Genomic DNA, 16,453 nt, shown 5'->3' with positions numbered 1-16,453 from the left:
GCGAACCGCGGTAGCGCGGACCCCGGGCCTGGCCTCCTTCATTCATTGGAGTGGTACCCGCGGCCTACAACCTGTCTGGGAGCCGCACTTGGCATCCTGAAAGCCTTTTCACCACGTCACTGCACTGTCTTTGGGCTCTAGGTTCTTTCTCCCTGACAGGGACAGGCGACTCACCTAGCCTAAAGCCTAGGCTATGAAGTGATACTAGAGGTGCAGACCTGTAACCGGCCACATAGTCACTGTGAGAGCAGGTGCCAGGGACTTAACCCCTCTGCACCCCAGTTTCTCATCTGGTACCTGCTTCGTAAGAGCTTTGTGAGATGGTATGCTGTGCTTGCTTTTAACAGTGCGGGGTAGGTGGGAATGGACGCAGTAGCTTGGATCTTAGTATCGTCTTTTTCAGAATCACCATTTGGGTGTATCTGGCTATTCCCCCTGGCTGAGGAGTAGTTGGAATCCCGGAACACAGTGAACAAAACTTGCCATTTCACTCTTCGATTTGGTAGTCAAGTGGTTAAAGTCAGAATTTGTATCAAAACTGTGTCCAGTTTGAGTCTCAGTTATGCGTCTTTGGGCAGGGTCTAGGGAGCTGGGGAGCTGGGTTCAGGCCCCAGCACTGAGAGAAAAACAAGTTCATGATACACAGAGGATCCTCCATATATTGCTGGATACCGCATGTGATAGAGCGCTTCGTTCTTTTCAGTTCAGCGTTGGGGCTGAGGGGGACTACACGCCAGACCTAGCGACCGAAGCCATTACCTCTGCACATACTGGCTTCTCGTTTTCTAAAGCGCCTTCACATTTAGGTTAGCAAGCCCACCAAGACTTAAATGAAACTCCTGTTCCTAGAAGAGGAATTAATTCTCTGTGAGTTATGTATTATCCTGTCAACGTTCTCAAAAAGAAGGAAAAAAGTAGGGGACTGTCAAGGTGTAGGGGGGCCAAGGTTCTTGTCATCGAGCCCGGTTGATAAGGGACCCGAGGAGCTGGAGCTTCAGACGGAACTACGTGTAGAAGGAGAGAACTGACTCCCAAGTTTTCCTCTGACCTCCCCCCACCCCCAGTTTAATTTTTTTAAGTGAAATGTGAACTCTGTAGTGTTGACTGGGTTGAGTCCAACCAAGACCGGCCACGTGTAAGCTACTGTAATTCTCCGTTTTCTTCCTTGGAAAGCAATGCCTTTAAAGGATTCTAATTCAAATTAAACTTGAGCTATAGGCAAAGTATTTACGGCCATCGATGTTAGTCTTGTAATTGCCTTTTAATGCTTTTAACTCTGGTGACAGGCAGTTCACTCTTTCATGTTTCATGACAGCCTATTCACAAGGTTCCCTCAATTTTTATTTTTAATGAAAGAAAGATGCCATTCCTACAATTTCTTCCTGTCCCCTGGCGGATCACAGATAGGACTGTGTTTTCTTTCCATTTATTTGTTAAATATTTACTCAGTGCATACCATACCTGGCAGTCTGTAAGACTTGGAAATACTGAAATAAACATGAGAAATAGTTTTTAGCCGCCTCCTGCTCTAGGGGCCTAGAGCTTACAGTTTAGCAGAGAAATCAGCCCTTATATTCTCATTCTTCTTATTATTTTGTCATGAGACAGGATTTCTCCAAGTAGTCCTGATTGTCCTGGAACTTGCTTTGTAAACCAGGCTGGCCTCAAACTCAGAGATCCACCTGTCTCTGTGCATCCTGGGTGCTGGGACTAAAGACGTGCACTTTTGCTGAGTGGCTACACCAGCAAGCACAGTCATGGAAGCAGCAGCTGATACTGTACACAGTGCTCTTTACAGGCCAGTCATTATTCTAGAACCTTTCTCCCTTAACTCCTAACAAGCCCAGGGGTGACACTTGTCATCTCTGTGCCTGAGAGCTGAGGCCGTGGCTGGTTCCCATGTAACCCAGAGGCTAGGTTCTTCATTGTACTGGGGCAGAACTCATCCTAAAGATACTGAAGCTGAAACCTGAAAGGACACATTAGACAAAGCTGAAATTGAGGAGAACCTAAAAAGTGTGTTGGGTAGGAACGTGGCTCCTTAAGGAACAGGCTGGAAAGAAACAGCTATTGGAGTGGCCGGGGAGGAGTTTGGTTGAGAAGGAAACACTATTTAAGGATTCAGGATCTGTTCTGTCCTAGGAAGTTTTACTTGTGAATGGTGTAGTCTTGTTCTTCAGATTCCTGGAGCTTGTAGGAAAGACTGTCTTGGTAGTCGAAGATGTAGGTCATCATTCCCACAGGGTTGGGCTCCCAGACCTTAGTGCATCATTGTTGGGACTGGGACCCAGGGTAATGTGGCATGTACTTAATAGCCGTTTCCCTCAAAGGTTCAAGCGCTGTCTTCCTGTTGGCCCTGACAATCATAGCCAGCACCCAGGCTCTGACACCTACCCACTACCTCACCAAGCATGATGTGGAGAGACTGAAAGCCTCATTGGAGCGCCCTTTCACAAATCTGGAGTCTGCCTTCTATTCCATCGTGGGACTCAACAGCCTTGGGGCACAAGTGCCAGATGTCAAGGTAATGCTGCCTTTCTTCTGTTCAATGTTTTAGGAGAGCCTAATCTTTCTTCCTTTCTTTCTTTAAATGAGTGCTTTATCTGCTTATATGCCTGCTTGCCAAAAGAGGGCATCAGGTCCCATTATAGAAGGTTGTGAGCCATCATGCAGTTGCTGGGGATTGAATTCAGGTCCTCTGAAGAGCAGCCAGTGCCCTGAACCAGTGAACCATCTCTCCAGCCCCCAGCTGGGTGTTTCTAAGGGAAAGGAGGAAAGTGAGTCAGAGCCTCTGGAATCTACCAGAACTCTATCTGTGAAACTGTTCAATACAGCTTGTATTTGGTTTGTGTGCTTCTTAGCCACTGAGCCATCTCCCCAGCCCCATAACATGTGCTTGTAAAGTGCTAGGTGCTAACAACTCCTAAAGGAGCTCAAGGTGGAGGACTCACCTGCATTATTCAGTGACGGTCATTGTGTCAGGCAATTTGGACATATTCTACTTTTTTTGAGCAGAATACAGTGCAGTGGAAGTGTTTTCTGGATTTAGGAACTATTGTTGTTTTACTTTTTACTCTTTGAAGGCCCACCACCCAGTTCCCAAATAAATACACAGAGACTTATTCTTACTTATGAATGCCCAGCCTTAGCTTGGCTTGTTTTTAGCCAGCTTTTCTTACATTATCCCATCTACTTTTTGCCTCTGGGCTTTTACCTTTCTCTATCCTATATGCCTTTCTTCCCTTCTTACTCCATGGCTGGTTCTGTGGCTAGGGACTGGCCCCTGGGGTCATCCGTGCCTTCTCCTCTTCCCCTTCTTCCCTCTTCTCTTGAGCCTAGATTTCTCCTCCTATTTATTCTCTCTGCCTGACAGCTCCGCCTATCATCTTTCCTGCCAAGTTATTGGCTATTCAGCTCTTTATTAGACCAATCAGGTGTTTTAAGCAAGCAGAGTAACACAGCTTTACAGAGTTAACCAAAAGCCACATAAAAGAATGCCACACCTCTTTGTATCATTAAACAAATGTTCCACAGACGAAACACTTGGAGCGCATCTTGAACTAATATTCCACAACAAGGAACAGCTAAGGGGTGTGTGGCCATTACAAAATCATGGGTAGTTAGGCTCAGGCATTTTCCCTGAATATTTCTTGTTTTCTATGACTTCATAAGAAATTACCATAGATTTAGGATTTGGAAACCACCCATTTATGTAGTAAAATGGCTCATTGAGTAAAAGGTACCTGCTGCCAGAGCTGGTGACCTGAGCGAGCTCAGCTCTCAGAACTCACATGGTAGAGGGAGAAAACCAATTCCTACAGGTTGTTTATGACAAAGATCAAGCTCAGTTTGTTAAGCGTGGCAACATGAAGCTTCGCTAGCTGAGCCATCTCACTGACCGTAGTACTACTATTCATTATAGTAAGCATCCTTGATTGTCAGGATGCTTTGATGTGCTTCTGCTTCTTCTTCGGGATTATTGGTTCATGAGGGTGGAGAGAGCAGAAGCAGGGAGTAGAGTTTGGACGGCTGTGGATGTGACAGAGACAGCCCCGATGAGTTAGGTGAATCTGCCCAGCTTTATTCCTGAGTATAGGGAATATATAGAATTGGGAAGCCTAGGGACAAACCCTAATTTGCATCAAGTGACACGCTCCTATCATAAAGCTTCATATGTGGCAGCAGGGTCCTATAGCATAGGGTCACGCTAGAGATAAATCAGGCATCCAGGCTTAGAGACAGCTTTCAGATAAGATCAGTCCTTTGGACCCAGGGACAATCTCCACATAAAGGCAGGTAGAGAGCAGGAAGTCTCACTGTAGGGAGGGAGTCTCCGTGTCATCTAACTTTGGAGAAAACTGCCAGGCTGTGATAGACTGCAAACTCTGACCAGCAAGGCCTCCCAACACTTTGAGATACTTTGCTACATCACAAATACTGAAAGTATTATATGATAAGGTGTTGCCACACAAATGCTCATCATTTATGCTGTTGGCTTGCTTTTTGCTTTCTTTCAAGAGTCAGTGACAACTAGTGGAGGTTTTGTATTGTAAAGTGTAACAAATGAAGTTGGACTAATGTCAGATTTTAGTCAGATTGGCATGCCAAGGGCAGAAACATTGTGAATCATCAGATTTGTGTTTGAGGCTTGTAGAGGAGTGAGGCGCTCACAGTGCCTTCTGAGCTGTGGCATGATTTGGAGCTCCACATGAAATTTAGGTTGAATGTTGAGACCGTTGGGGTTTTACCAAAGGGCACAGAAGCTGAGGTGAGGATGTGTATGGAATGTGGAGAACAGCTACAGTTAGAGCCAAGTAGTCCCTAGAAGAGCGAGCTGAAGCCTCAGCCCTGAGCTGGAGAGAGCAGCACTCATGGAAGGTCCAGAGCGTGTTTTATTATTCCCCACTCCTGCTGCTGTTAAAGCTGTGCTGCCCACATCATGAAGCCCCTGAACATTCTTGCCCTTGATTTGTCCTTGTAAGCATCGAGGAAGACTAGTGCTGAATATACTCCATTTTAGCAGCCTCTTCCGGTAGGGATATAGCCAGGCTATCTGGATTTGAAGGCCATTTCTCCCAATTAGGAACAACCTCAATTGAGCTGCTTACTTCTCTATGAACTTAAGACAGTAAAAATGTCCATGCAGGGGGTCCTTTAAATCCCCTAGAGGCACTGTGACTCTCATTTGAAGTGCTGGGGAAGAAGGTGCCTTAGCACTGTGGGGACCTGGTGCTGTCTTTTCATGGTTAAAGCACCAGAGGGCAGCAGAGCACTTCTTAGAGTCTTTGCTGTGTGTGGAAAGCAGTTCCCTTCATGGAGTAACCTGTTTCCTTTTCTTTTTTACTTTTTTTTTTTTGCCCCCTCCCCTCTCTCCCCTCCCGGTTTCCTTTTCAAACCCCAGTTTATACACCGTGGAGTACTTGGTTTCTTCCACCCCCACCCCCAGCTCTTTTGTTTGTTCAGTTTGATTTTGGTTTTCTGAGACAGGGTTTCTCTGTAGCCATGGAGCCTGTCCTGGAACTTGCTGTAGACCTGGCTGGCCTTGAACTCACAGAGATCCTCCTGCCTCTGCCTCCTGTAAGCTGGGATTAAAGGTGAGCGCCACCACCGCCCTGCCTTCCCTCTGGTTCTTTCATGCTGCACTCAAGTTGATGCTCCTTTGTTTGAAGGATCTTAAGCTTTTTCCTAACATTTTTTTTAAAACATTGTTTTTGTTTGTTTGTTTTTGTTCTGAGTGAGGTAGCCCTGCAGTGACACATGACACAATGTAGCCTAGCGGCTTGGTTTCATGGCTCACCTACTCCTCCTCCCTATTTCATTTCCCAGAGGTTCCTTCTGTGGTTTTGTTGTTGTTGTTGTTGTTGTTGGTTTTTTGTTTTTTTGTTTTCTTTTTTTTTTTTTCTTTTTTTTTGAAACAAGGTTTCTCTGTGTAACAGCCCTGGCTATCCTGGAACTAGCTCTATAGCCTAGTCTAGCCTTGAACTCACAAAGATCCTCCTGCCTCTGCCTCCCAAGAGCTGGGATTAAAGGCATGTGCCACCACTGCCTGGCTTTTCTGTGATTTTAGGGGTCAAATTTCCAGGTCTTGTGCATGCTAGGTAAATATTGTATATCTGAGCAACACCCCCCAGTACCAAATGACACACCTACTTTTGACTGGATCGGCTAAAAATTTTGAATAGCTGAGGGGTGGGGGGGGGTTGTTATTTTTTGAGACAGGGTTTCTCTACATAGCCCTGACTATCCTAGAATTTACTGTGTAGACCAAACTGGCCTCAAACTCACAGCCTATTCCTGCCTTCCAATTACTTGGATTAATGGCATGTGCCACCATTATTTTTATAATATCTCATTTAGAATAAATGTTTATCTGTGTAACTTTTCTCCCTTGTAGTTCAGCAGAACAGAAGTGACTAGAATTTTGTTTTGTGCTCACTTGCTGTGTTAAGCGCAGTGTTCTCAGGCAACCAGCACTGAGTACCTGTAGCCAGTGCTTTGGGAAGCACAGGGCAAAGTGGGGGCTGTGATCTATCATGGGATGAGTATAAACAATGGCTCTATGAGACAGGTGCATCTGAGTAGAGGCAAAGGGAAGATCTCATTTAGCAGACAGAAGACAAGAAAAAGGTGCAAGGCAGAAATCGCCAAGAGCAGGGAAACAGTTCAGCTGGAAAGTGCAGGAGAAGAGAATAAGATTATGGGGCCTGAGGTGGGCCGTCCTGATGAAGCTGCCACAGCAAGGGGTGGGGATGCCACTCAGACATTGTATGCTATGTTAGCAACTTTGGATCTTTTCTGGGAGTGATGGGAACCATGGAAGCCTTTAATAGTAATGTAACATGGGTACTTTGTATTTCATAGAGTTTAGCCTTACTGTGTATGGAATAGATCGCATGCCTTGAGGCAGGTAAAAAAGGACTATAACAGTCAGGGGAGGGTTGACAAGGACCTGCCCTAGGGCAGAGACAAGCCAGGGGTCGGTTGAAGATAGGAAAAGAAGTAGACTGGGTAGCTATGGAGGGAAGAGACTAGCCAACAGCAGTTCCCCAAGGTCTGGTCTGGGTGGTGGGATACATGGGGATGCTGTGCTTGAGCCAGGAAGGCGGGTGAAAAAGAGAAGGCCTTAAGTCACTTTAGATTGGTTGTCTCACTTGGCTTTGGAGACATGGCACTGAAAACACCTGGTGTCAGGACACTCTGACTCTGCCCTTTGACAGGCCACTTATCTACTTACATCCCAGTTACTTTTTCTGCTAACAGAGAGAATTATGGTGTATGTGAAGGGCCTGTGCTCATCAGAAGGAAGAGCTCTGTGACACCCAGCACATACAGGTCACGGGTCACTTGTTAAATGGTGTCCCCCATCTCAGGCCTGCTGTTCCCTGTGTGAAGAAGTCAGCAGTTTGGGGCAATAGTGTCCTGTGAAAAATAACTGTTGAAAAACAATTATATCTCAAATAATCCACACTGTAAACCTCCATAGATGGTTTAGAATTTTATTTATTCCCATAAGCACTTTTACTTTTTCTTGTTATTGCATTATGTCACCACTTACCTCTGACTTTCCCTGTTTAGAAAGCATGTACCTTCATCAAGTCTAACCTTGACCCCAGCAACGTGGATTCCCTCTTCTATGCTGCCCAGTCGAGCCAGGTCCTCTCAGGCTGTGAGGTGAGCCCAGGTTCCTATACTGCCTTTTATTTGTTTGTTTATTTATATGTAATAAGGTGCATTTTTAGAGGGAACATAATGTCAGATTGTTAATATAATTTTTAAAATTTGGGAGTTGTTGGTGTAGGTTGGAACATGATTTTTATTCCTGTAAGAAAATGTTTTTCCCTTTAAGGGTTCGCTATAGTGGCTTTTAGATTGCTTTTTCTTACAGTTCTCATCTCCTCCGGGAGACCTTGAGATTTTCATGACTTGCTCAGCCTGCTCTCTTATAAACCTTAGGGCCACCTGCCCCAGAGGTGACACCACCTACAATAGTCTGGGCCCTTCCACATCAATTTTTAATCAAAAAAATGTTCTGCAGACTTGCCTACAGGCCAGTTTTATTGAGGCATTTTCTCAGTTGAGGTTCTGTCTGCCCAAGTAACTCTAGCTTGTGTTAAGCTGACAAAAACCCACCCAGAACAGAGGTAGTGTTAACTCTGTGAACATTTAATTCAGGGTGCGTGGTGGTCATGGCTCTGACAGCCACACCTGTGCTATTGTCAGTATGCCTCTCACAAAGTGCCAGAACCTGCGCTAGCTGTGTCTGCGTTCCTTCCTCAGATATCTGTTTCAAATGAGACCAAAGATCTGCTTCTGGCAGCAGTCAGTGAAGACTCCTCTGTTGCCCAGATCTACCATGCAGTTGCAGCGCTCAGTGGCTTTGGCCTTCCCTTGGCATCCCATGAAGCCCTTGGTGCCCTTACTGCTCGTCTCAGCAAGGAGGAGACTGTGCTGGCGTAAGTTGTCTGTTGGAACACCTGAGCGTCATTTGTGTTGGTGACTAACCTGAGAGGGTTCATTCATTGCTGCAGCACACATTTCTGGACATCTGCTGTGTGCCAGGTGCTCTGGTAGATGTGGCAGACACCATTATGTTGATGCGTGTGTGGGTGCGTGCGTGGGTTTGCATCGGAGGCCAGAGGTAATACCAGGTGTCTTCCTCAGTCACTTTCTACCTTTTTTCATTTTTGTTTTTTATTTGAGGCAGGGTCTCTATGCAGCCCTGGCTGTCCTGGAACTCCCTATGCAGCCTAGGCTGACCTTGAGCTCACAGAGATCTGCCTGCCTCTGCTTCCTGAATGCTGGAATTAAAGGCATGTGCTACCCTTCCTGGCATTCTACTTTGTTTTTTGAGACAGGCTGGCTAATGAGCGCCACAGATCCTCCTGCTAGTGCTGGGGATGCAGACACTGCTGCGTCCAGCTTCTTCATGGGTGCTAGGAGTCTGACCTCAGGTCCTCAGGCTTGCATGGCTCCCTATCCCTGGTGACTGGCGCTTGAATTAAGGCAGAAGGGTCTGGTCCTTGGCCTTGTGGATCTTTCACAGACAATATCTTCAAGCTCTTCAGGCAGAAGGCAAAGGCTGAGGCAGTGTAAGCCACCCATCATAGAGAGGTAGGGTCTGGAGCAAGGGTTGATTATCACAGGACAATGAAGCCAGTGAGCTACATGCAATTTCTGGTGAGGCTTGACCAGGGCTGTTGGGATGTGGTTACTAGGGGTTCTGTGAAGAACGGGGCCTTACTGGATCCCTTGGAGTTGTGAGGATCAGTGTCTATTGGGCACACGGATGCTCAGGGGATAACATAGTCTAGAAATTAGAGTCTGGTCCTCTGCAAAGGGCATAAGTGAAGAAAACCACTTTATAGAATGATTTTACCCCACGTGTGTGTGTGTGTGTGAGAGAGAGAGAGAGAGAGAGAGAGAGCGAGAGAGCGCGCACGCGCCTCCATTTAATTGTAACCTCTGATGTGGAACACCTGGAGCTCTGTCATACTGGCTAGTTTTTTTGTTTTTGATTTTTTTGTTTGTTTGTTTTTTTAAAGACAGGGTTTTTCTGTATAGCCCTGGCTGTCCTGGAATTCACTCTGTAGACCATTCTGGCCTTGAATTTACAGAGATCCGCTTGCCTCTGCCTCCAAAGTGCTGGGATTAAAAGGCTTGCACCACCACTGCTTGGCTGTACTGGCTAGTTTTATATCAACTTGACACAAGTTTTTGTCATCTGAGAGGAGGGATCTCAATTGAGAAAATACCTCCATAAGATCAGATTGTAGGAAAATTTGTAGTGTATTTTATTAGTGATAGGTAGGGGAGGGCCCAGCCCCTTGTGGGTGGTACCATCTCTGGGTTGGGTGGTCCTGGGATCTATAAGAAAGCAAGCTGAGCAAACCATGGAGAGCAAGCCAGTATGTGGTGATCCTGCCTCAGCTCCTGCCTCCAGGTTCTTGCTCTGAGTTCTTGCCTTGGCTTTCTTTGATGATGAAGTATGATGATACAGAAGTGTAACCAAATAAACTCTTTCCTCCTCAAGTCACTTTTGGCCATGGTGTTTCAGCATAGCAATTGGAACCTCACTGAGACACCTGTTAATGCTTTAACAGCAGGTTGATGGTGCCGGTTCCTCCTTTCAGAACTATGGGGTTAGGGGCTGGAAATGAAGAGCAGTGGTAAACCACTTACCTACCATACATAAGGCCTACTACCATAAAAATCAAACCAAACCAGTCCCTCGGAGTGGCTCCCAAGTACATCTGTTTGCCCTTATGATGGAGGAAGGTCATTGGCTAATAAAGGCACTGCCCTGGCCCATTTTATTGGTTAGGACATAGGTAGGTGGAGTAAACAGATCAGAACGCTGGGAGGAAGAGGAAGTGAGGTCAGAGACTCCACAGCTCTGCTCTCCGGAGCAGACGCCTCAGCAGAGACACCATGCACCGCTCCCAGCATGAAGCTCTGACCCAGGATGGACTAGGCTAGAATCTCCCCGGTAAGCACACCTTGGGGTGCTACACACAGATGATTAGGAATGGGCTAAATTAATATGTGAGAATTAGCCTAGAAGAGAATGGGCCAAGCAGTGATTAAAAGAATACAGTGTCTGTGTAATTATTTTGGGCATAAGCTAGCTGGGCAGGCGGCCGGGGGTGCTGAGAACGCAGCCCTGCTGCCCCTATTACTTCATATGGCGCCCACGTGGACAACTGCTTCCACATAAAGCCTGAGACAGCTTGGGAAGTAATTCTAGAACAAAATGAAAGCATTGTGCCTGGTTTCTTGGTAGCAGCAATTTCTCGGTTCTACTCTGCTTGCTAGAGGCAAGCAAGCGCCTCATTTAAGAGAGGCTTCCTGACTCAGCTTTAGCTGCAAAGCCTGCAGCTCATTAAGAGGTCCTGCCATGAAACACTTAAATGGTGTTGACGAAAAGCTGAACGCATGCTTTTCGATTTTCAGCCGTAGCAGGAAAAAAGCTGCGCCGTTTAAAAATGCCGGCTTTCTGGGCTGTCCTGCCAGGGCAAACTCTGACTGTTTGAGGCAGGAGGGCCGGCTACTGAGAGAGGACTTGAGTGTTGTCTGTTGTAGCTCACTTGCTGGCAGGGACCTTGAAATGCCATACAGTTGTTGCAGTAAACATGGCTACAGCCTGTATATCCGCCATGAGGCTGGAAAGCTAAGGAATGGACTGGATCTAGCTGGCAAAGCCACGCCTTTAATCCTACTGAGATCGCTTGGTAAATTAAAGATTCATGTGGTCAGAAAAAGAGAGATATACAGTAAAGAGAGATTCAAAGACAGAAAAAATTTTTGAATGGTTTAAAGTGTGTTAAAAATATATACAGACTAAAAGTTAAAGTTCTTAAAGTAAAAAAAAAACAAAAAAAAAAGGAAGAGAGTTGTTGTGTGTGGTAGCACACGCCTTTAATCCCAGTGCCTAGAAGGCAGAGACAAACAGATCTCTGTGAGTTCAAGGTGTAGTAGTGTACACCTTTAATCCCGAATGCCTGGGAGGCAGAGACAGGCGGATCTCTGAGAGTTCAAAGACAGCCTGGTTTACAGAGTTACTTCAGGTCAAAGATACAGAGAACCTGTCTCAAAAAGCAAAGAGTTAAAAGTAAAAATAAACAAAATAGAGGTTAAAACAAAGCTGCACAAAGATGGAAAATACACAGAGAATCTTGATACTGTATGCTATTATGCTCTCTTTGAATTGTTTGAATGCTGAGGAAGAAGCAAGAGCTGCTAAAAGATATTTATTTATAAATGCTGCTGAACTAATCCAACATAGATATTTTGAAAATGCCTTGACTTTGAAATTTGGATCTAAGGACATGATGCTTTGGAAAGGAGTTTCTTATTTTGTTTTCACAGAGGATGAGACGCTGTTCATTTCTTCTATTCCGATTTGGTATGATGGACCACGCCCTCCTGAAGGGTTGGTGTGAACGCCTTCAAAAAATTGCTTCACTCAACTGCCAACTGAGATGAAACTAGCACACAGGTTATACCATAAAAGACCTAATTAACGACGCCCCCATTCAGCAGGAAGCAGTTTGGAGAGAAATAACTGCGCCCATGTTCCCAAATAGGGTTTATAAACGTCCTTTTACATTTAAAGGGGGATATGATATAGGTATGAATAATTTGCATTAGTATAGATTTTGCTTTATTGATAGAGATTTAAGGTCAATTTTGTTATATGTATAAGTGTTTCTGATTTTGATTAAGGTATTGTGATTGTGTAGTTCATTTAAATATGTACTGTATAATTAAGAAATATAGGTTGTTAATGGATAATCATTGATAATAGTAAAGCTTGTAGTCATGTTAATTAGATTTTCTAGATATATAAAGATATATTTTAGATAGACATTCTTCATATCTTTCAAAGATTATAGAATATGGCATTTTAAATGTTTTAATAACTTAGGACTTTTCATGACAATGAGACACTCTGCTCCTGGCAGCACCAATCTACTTCAAGAGGAAGATGGGCATCGAAGAGGCTCGTTGTGGAGTTTGATAGCCATTTGGGCAAGAAACTGCTCTTGCCTGGACTATTGCATAAACTGGACACAGAGAACCCGCAGAGAGAGGACTACTGAACTTGCCTAAGGTGAGATGATCTTTCGGGGTTCCTGATTCATGAAAGAGTCTGCGAGACATTCTGCAGGACACAACAGATAGTGACTGAACTGACTTTGAATTTTCCTGCTTTATGGAAATGTCTGCTGGATACCATGGGCCTGAAGGCTGAAGATGGATGCCCCAACGGTACAGAGGAACTTTGGGTGACTGTCCAGGCAGCGAGATGTCTCTGTCATTTCTAGAGTTTTAAAAGTTTCTTAGTTCTTGTTTACTTAGGTAATATTATATCTTTCTGGAGTCTTTGATGGAGTTAAGAATAGTTAGTTATAGTTATAGTTTTCCTTAGTTATGATAAAGATTATTGTAACTTTTACTTGATAACTGTTTTGTTATATGTAATTTTGCTATGTTAAATCCTTTTTTTTTTGTTTAAACCGAAAAAGGGGAAATGATGGAGGAAGGTCATTGGCTAATAAAGGCACTGCCCTGGCCCATTTTATTGGTTAGGACATAGGTAGGTGGAGTAAACAGATCAGAACGCTGGGAGGAAGAGGAAGTGAGGTCAGAGACTCCACAGCTCTGCTCTCCGGAGCAGACGCCTCAGCAGAGACACCATGCACCGCTCCCAGCATGAAGCTCTGACCCAGGATGGACTAGGCTAGAATCTCCCCGGTAAGCACACCTTGGGGTGCTACACACAGATGATTAGGAATGGGCTAAATTAATATGTGAGAATTAGCCTAGAAGAGAATGGGCCAAGCAGTGATTAAAAGAATACAGTGTCTGTGTAATTATTTTGGGCATAAGCTAGCTGGGCAGGCGGCCGGGGGTGCTGAGAACGCAGCCCTGCTGCCCCTATTACTTCACCCTTACACTACGAACCTGAGTTTGGTTCAAGGAAACCACATGGTGCAAGGAGAGAACCAACTCCTACAAGTTGTCCTCCAACCTGCACATACATGCCAGGGCATGCACATGCATGTATATACCAACAAAAAGGCAGGTTCATTCCCAGAATTTTGTGAGTTGGGAAGCAACAATCAGATTGTTTCTAAACTTGAAGCTTTGTTAAGGGAGCGATCAGTCACTTGATGTTCTCATTGTTATTTCAGTCCCTGCTCATATTACAAGGTCAGTAGTGACTTGAGGGCTGAAATGTCTCTTACACGGATGCTTTTGTGCATAATTTGCCTGGTGCTTGGCTCTTAGATGTCTTTTATTTTAGACCACTTGGGTTTCATTTATTTATTTATTGCTTATGTTTTGTTTCTGTTTTTTGAGACAGGGTCTCTACATAGTCCTGGCTGTCCTGGAATTCGCTATGTAGACCAGGCTGGCATCCAGCTCATAGAGATCTGCCTGCTTCTGCCTCCAGAGTGATGGACTAAAAGTACGTACTGCCCTGTCTGACAGATTACTTGTTTTTGTCTCTATTTATAATCCCTTTTGGTGGGTTGCATCCACAGTTAGTACCATATGTTATAATGTCTCTATCATACTACTATCTTTAAAAACAAAAACAAAGCCGGGCGGTGGTGGCGCACGCCTTTAATCCCAGCACTCGGGAGGCAGAGGCAGGCGGATCTCTGTGAGTTCGAGACCAGCCTGGTCTACAAGAGCTAGTTCCAGGACAGGCTCCAAAACCACAGAGAAACCCTGTCTCGAAAAACCAAAAAAAAAAAAAAAAAAAAAAAAAAAAAAAAAAAAAACAAAAACAAAAACTTCCCATTTCCTGCCAGCTAAAGGGGGACACTCAAGAGATAAGGTAGAGGCAGGCAGATCTCTGAGTTCAGGCTAGCTAAAGTTATGTAGTGAAACCCTGTCTCAAAAGAAAAAGATTTAATTCCAGCACTTGGGAGGCAGAGGCAGGTAGATCTCTGTGAGTTCGAAGCCAACCTGGTCTACAAAAGCTAGTTCCAGGACAGGCTCCAAAGCTACAGAGAAACCCTGTCTCGGAAAACAAAAACAAAGGAAAAAGGAAGGAAGGGAGGGAGGGAGGGAAAAGAAACTTCTCACAGTAGGAAGATGCACAGGAAAGCTAGGCTGCTTTGGAATCAGACACATTTGGCTTTGAGCACTGGGTATGTTCCTCCTTGCTATGGGACTTTGAACCAGTTAATAACGTCCTTTGAGTTCCATCGTACAATGATGCTAACAATCTTTACACCATGGGGTGTGTTGTAGAGATGCTGTGTATGCAGAGCCTAGCGCTGAGCTCTCCTTGGGCATACAGCATTTTGTTCTTGGGGAATGAGGTGCTTCCTTGCTTGAACTGTACTAACTTCCTAAGCTGCTGTGCTTACATGGTTCCCGAGTCTGACACCCTGGGTGTGACCAATAAAGAATTAATGAAGACTGAACTATACTTTTGTGGGGCTGTGAGAAAGGGCACGTGCTGTGAGTTGGATAGAACTGTGTAAGTCTGTGTTGTCTGTGCAGTACTTCTGTGGCAACAAGCTTAATGCCTCCTCTCCTGCAACCTCAGATGCTCTCCCATCTGACAACAGCCTTCGTCTTGTAGGGTTATCCTGAAAGTTAGATTGGCAGGATGCTTTTAATTTTATTGAAACTGATTTGTTTGAGTCAATAAAGTCCGGTGTAAATTAGTTCTGTCTGTGTTTGGCCTTTGTGAGTAAGTGGAGTTGTTCTAGGAAGTGTCTCTTCTTAAGTTTGTCTTGAAAAGCCAGAAGTGTTGGTCTGAATGAAGGACCTGAACCAAGATCTTTAAACTCATTTCTCTGAGTCATCTGCTGTATGTGAGCAGGACAGAGTTGGCTTTCTCCGTGCTAGAGTACAGTGTTCCAGAGGGAAGGTGGTTGCTAACTGGGGATAAGTAATGAAACCAGTGATTGACTTCATTATAAACTTCAAAGAAGAGAAAAATGATGTCCTTTTTTGACTATCTTAGCAGCTGTTTTTGAGCTGGCATTTATCTTGGGCAGATGGGGAATTTTTATTTTGTTTGGAAATTCTGGTTTCATTTTCTCAAGTGCATTACAATGACGAGTGTCCTGTCAGAGTCGTTAAATGCTCACGGGGCTTATCTCCTTAAATTGTGACTCTTCTGTCTTCCAACTTGTCATCTTACTAGAATTAGCTTTCCAAGGAGGGAATGTGAAGTGTATGATCTCAACATAAGTAGACAGATCCTTGCTCTGCATTACCTGATACTGGCTTGATAGGTGGTGGTTTACACAGACTCAGGTATCTCTTAGGAATTACCCGTTCTGTGCTGAAGCAGCAGACCATTTGACCACCAGGGGGCCTCAGCTTCCCTCATTTTACCCAGAGAAGTATTTGTGCTCTCCAACCAGACTATCTGCATTAACAGAAAAAAATCTAATAAAAATAGCACATGTGTAAAATAGTCAGATTCCACCTTAAAATGTTTGGTTGTTGTTATTTAGGGGTGTGTTTGTGTGTGTGTGTGTGTGTATGTATAGGCAGGCACATGCCCTGTGGTACACATGTGGAAATGGAAATCAGAGGAAAAGGATTTTTTGAGGGTTTTTTTTTTTTTTTTTTTGGTGTGTGTGTGTGTGTTTGTGTGACTGAGTCTTTCTATATAGTCCTTGAAACACTCTGTAGACCAGGCTGGCCTCAAACTCTCAGAGATCCGCCTGCCTCTACCTCCTAAGTGCTAAGATTAAAGGTATGTGCCAACATACCCAGCAAAAGCTTTATCTTTTAAAATATACTCTTAAAATGATAAGAATATATGAGTAAAACAGAATGAAATGCTGATAAATGCCACAATATGGATGAGCCTTAAAAGCTAAAACTAAAAGATCATGTGTTAGGGACTATATCCTAGTGGTAGAATGCTCGCTTGGTATACACAAGATTCTGAAACTGATACTCACCACCTTCC

The 16,453-nt window shown here is 44.5% G+C and overlaps 1 protein-coding gene across 2 annotated transcripts in view; it reads left to right on the top strand.

The window, feature by feature from the left end:
* Positions 1-16,453, top strand: part of Rpn2 (ribophorin II) — a 50,114-nt gene that overhangs the window by 408 nt on the left and 33,253 nt on the right. For both annotated transcript variants that reach the window (XM_041670536.1, XM_041670535.1), the window contains exons 2-4: positions 2,331-2,524; positions 7,576-7,671; positions 8,278-8,453. In XM_041670536.1, coding sequence (XP_041526470.1) covers positions 2,331-2,524; positions 7,576-7,671; positions 8,278-8,453 — 466 coding nt within the window. The remainder of the gene's footprint in view (positions 1-2,330; positions 2,525-7,575; positions 7,672-8,277; positions 8,454-16,453) is intronic.

The sequence above is a fragment of the Microtus oregoni genome, unplaced genomic scaffold, assembly GCF_018167655.1.
Source record: "Microtus oregoni isolate MIOR12 unplaced genomic scaffold, Mior012 000020F_ref0000438, whole genome shotgun sequence".
NCBI lineage: Eukaryota > Metazoa > Chordata > Mammalia > Rodentia > Cricetidae > Microtus > Microtus oregoni.
This window is presented reverse-complemented; position numbering and strand designations above follow the sequence as displayed.